This window comes from Montipora foliosa, chromosome 6 (assembly GCF_036669935.1).
Source record: "Montipora foliosa isolate CH-2021 chromosome 6, ASM3666993v2, whole genome shotgun sequence".
Classification (NCBI taxonomy): domain Eukaryota; kingdom Metazoa; phylum Cnidaria; class Anthozoa; order Scleractinia; family Acroporidae; genus Montipora; species Montipora foliosa.
Window position 1 is genome coordinate 57,663,584 of NC_090874.1, and position 3,000 is coordinate 57,666,583.

At 39.5% G+C, this 3,000-nt stretch overlaps 1 protein-coding gene across 2 annotated transcripts in view; it reads left to right on the forward strand.

Moving 5' to 3' along the window:
- LOC138007876 (N-acetylated-alpha-linked acidic dipeptidase 2-like) overlaps positions 1-3,000 on the forward strand; it is a 24,419-nt gene extending 21,419 nt beyond the window's left edge. Inside the window, exons 14-17 of one of the 2 annotated variants that reach the window (XM_068854981.1) lie at positions 192-444; positions 1,020-1,101; positions 1,460-1,555; positions 2,682-3,000. In XM_068854981.1, the coding sequence (XP_068711082.1) occupies positions 192-444; positions 1,020-1,101; positions 1,460-1,555; positions 2,682-2,862 (612 nt within the window). In that variant the 3' untranslated portion in view covers positions 2,863-3,000. The remainder of the gene's footprint in view (positions 1-191; positions 445-1,019; positions 1,102-1,459; positions 1,556-2,681) is intronic. The other variant, XM_068854982.1, reaches the window with a different exon arrangement.

Sequence of the window (3,000 nt, forward strand, 5' to 3'; positions counted from 1 at the left end):
CTTTGCTAATTGCGGATCGCCTAGGTCTGTGATGACATTGCATTGCTAATAAATAAATCAATTGAAATTGAAATTGAAATTGAATTGAGAAGAAAGAGGTTGCAACTTTATTTGTGTACCCATCTCGAGTTCCCAATCTTCTGTGAGTGATCCGATTGTTTAGAAGACTTAAACATTTCTTCCTTGTATAGAAAACCAGTAGTAACCCGCTGTACCACACAGTTCACGATAACTTTTGGTGGATGTCAAATCTGATCGACCCCCAGTTTAAGTACCATCAAGTGACAACACGGGTGTTGACACAAATAACAATGACCTTGGCAGATGCTGTGATTCTACCATTTAATGTAACTCACTACAGCGTTAATCTGAAAGAGTACACTGCGCGTATAAAGAACAAATTTGAGAAAGATTTCACGGAAAACAACGCTTCTAAAGAGTTGGGTAAGTCTGTCTAAAGTGGTTGATTAAAGGCGTGCCTTTTTTCACCGATTGTTTTCTTCGATTTTAATTTATTGCTACAATCGGCGACAAAATTAGTTGAGACACTTGCCAACAGAGCACACTGGCAACGACACATTCATTGTTTGCAAAGAAAACTTGTCCAGAAAGTACGTTTCCGGGATACCCCTCCCTCCCCCACCCTAATCAATGTTGTACCGCTGTCGACAAGGCTCGTAGAAAACAGAAAAACACAACATTGTCCCGGGGGTGCGGGGGAGGGGTCCATTTGCGCCGCCGAGCTTGAAATCGACTCTAAAGGATAAGAGTGTCTCAACAATTTTGACGCCGATTGTAGGTTTCGTTTTAGCAATTTACGAACGAGTTGCTTCATGCAAAGTATGGCTGCCGAATACAGACTGGTTTAATGGCCGCCATACTTTGTCTAGGGATACCCACTACCGGGTAAACGTGCCCATCGTTGCATAACTTGATGTGAAAACGCAAGTCTCCGTCGAAACTGATACTCTTGATGTATTACCAAGAGTAATCTTCTCTTTTTTAACGAATACTTGTAGAATTCCTTGACAAAGCAGTGCAAAAGTTTCAAGAAACTGCTGAAAAGTTTGACGAGTACGTTTTAAAAGCAGATAAGGAAGAGTAAGTGTATCTACATTCCTGTTTCAAATTTGTCCACTTATATCGTATGCTTTAATTGTATGATTTGAAGGACGAGTAACTTTGGATTCGTGGAACGACTCTTCTATTAAATTTGTTGATTGGCCTTGCCAGTTTACTGAGATTTTCACGTCCATAAAAAAAGCTAGCTCTTATAAAGGAAGGAGCTCCTGAATCGATTCTAGTTATCCCTGAGTTGTAGGCATAAGCCTCTCAGTGAAGTTATCTTAAGATGCTGTATTTTGTCGGAAGCTGTTTGACTAGCTAGGAAAGAGGTCGGCATTTTCTTAAAACGTCCACGTGTGCATTTACATCAAAACATCATTATTTGTTTTTTCAGTGACACCATTGTACGTAAAATCAACAACCGACTACTTAACGTTGAACGTTCTTTCATCAACCTTGAACCGATTCTGCAGGAAAACCCGTTGCAGAGGTGAGTACTGTAACGTAAATACTACAAGAAATTGATTCTTATTTTGAGAACTGCCATTTTAAACGCGATGTCGGTGGACCTGTGGACAAAGTCTAACGATCAAGGAACTTATTGTTTTATTGTTTTTGTCTTGTTTTATATAGTTTCTGTAAATCCACAAATAGGTTTAGATACACACACTACACGAAAATAGCAGATCTAGTCTAGGTGCGTAGTGTGGGAAACTGGATAGGAACTTCAGGTAACAAAATTTAGGTTTGGAACACTAGATTATGATACACAATTACACCTTGTTTCCCTTCACTGAGGACATCGCATCAATTAGTTCCTTCACGTCAGGATAACTCTCCTGGGGCCCGTTTCTCGAAAGTCCCGAAAACTTTTCGGGTCCGAAAAGCCATTTGTGAAACTGCAAACCGCTTGTTTTGGAAAGCCGATCTTTTGACATGTTTTCAAGGTAACAAAAAGAAAAATGACTGTTAAGTTTGACGACTTAAATCCTCTCCGTTCTTGAGATAAAAAAGGAATTGTGACACCCGAAACTGGCCCGTAAAGTTTCGGGACTTTCGAGAAACGGGCCCCTGATCTTGAAGGATTTTGAATAAGGTCCTAGTCGTCTGGTTCTTAAAACCGCGTTTCGAAAGATGTTTTAGATTTTCTGGGATTTTGTTCCAGATTTTTGATCCAATCCTTGAAAACGAGTGTCTAAGTTGGTTTGTTTTAGAATAATTAATAAAATAGTTACCAACAGCTGATCGGGTATAATAGCTATGTATTTGATTTGTAGGCGTGAACAATTCTGAGAGATTAGACGGAATAGAATTGTTGGAAACATCTAGCATTAAAAGGGAGAGCATGATAATTGGCAGGATCTTAGAAGATATGAAATGGGGAATTAGGGAATAGCGTGTGAATTGAAGTTAGAAAAATTCATCAAGCGTACAATCCGTTTCTGAAATATTAGTATTTTATCCATATGACATTTAACTGCTTGATCCCAAGCGAGAAGGCCATAATTCAAGTAAGGATAAATAAGTGATTGGTAAGTAGTGTTGAAAGAGGGACAAAATGCCCAAGTCTACGTAGACTGATTCCTTTTCTTGTGCATTAATTCCATCTTATATAGGCATGTTGTTCTGACACACAGCCCTAGCATTCGCTATGACTGGTATGGTGGAGTAGTGGACGCTATTTTTAGGGCACGGAAAGGTCTTCTCACATCAGAGGACGTTAAGAAACAAATATCCATTGTGTCGTATGGCATAAACTCAGCTACACACGTGCTTGAGCTGGAGCCTATTGAATGAACCACGCCGTGAGACCAATGCCACAACGTTGATACTTGGACTTCTTCACATAATTAATGAATGTAACGAAAAGATGTAGGAAACACTGATTTACATAGCATAAACAAATGAGTCTTGGAGCCGGTCAAGAATGTTGAT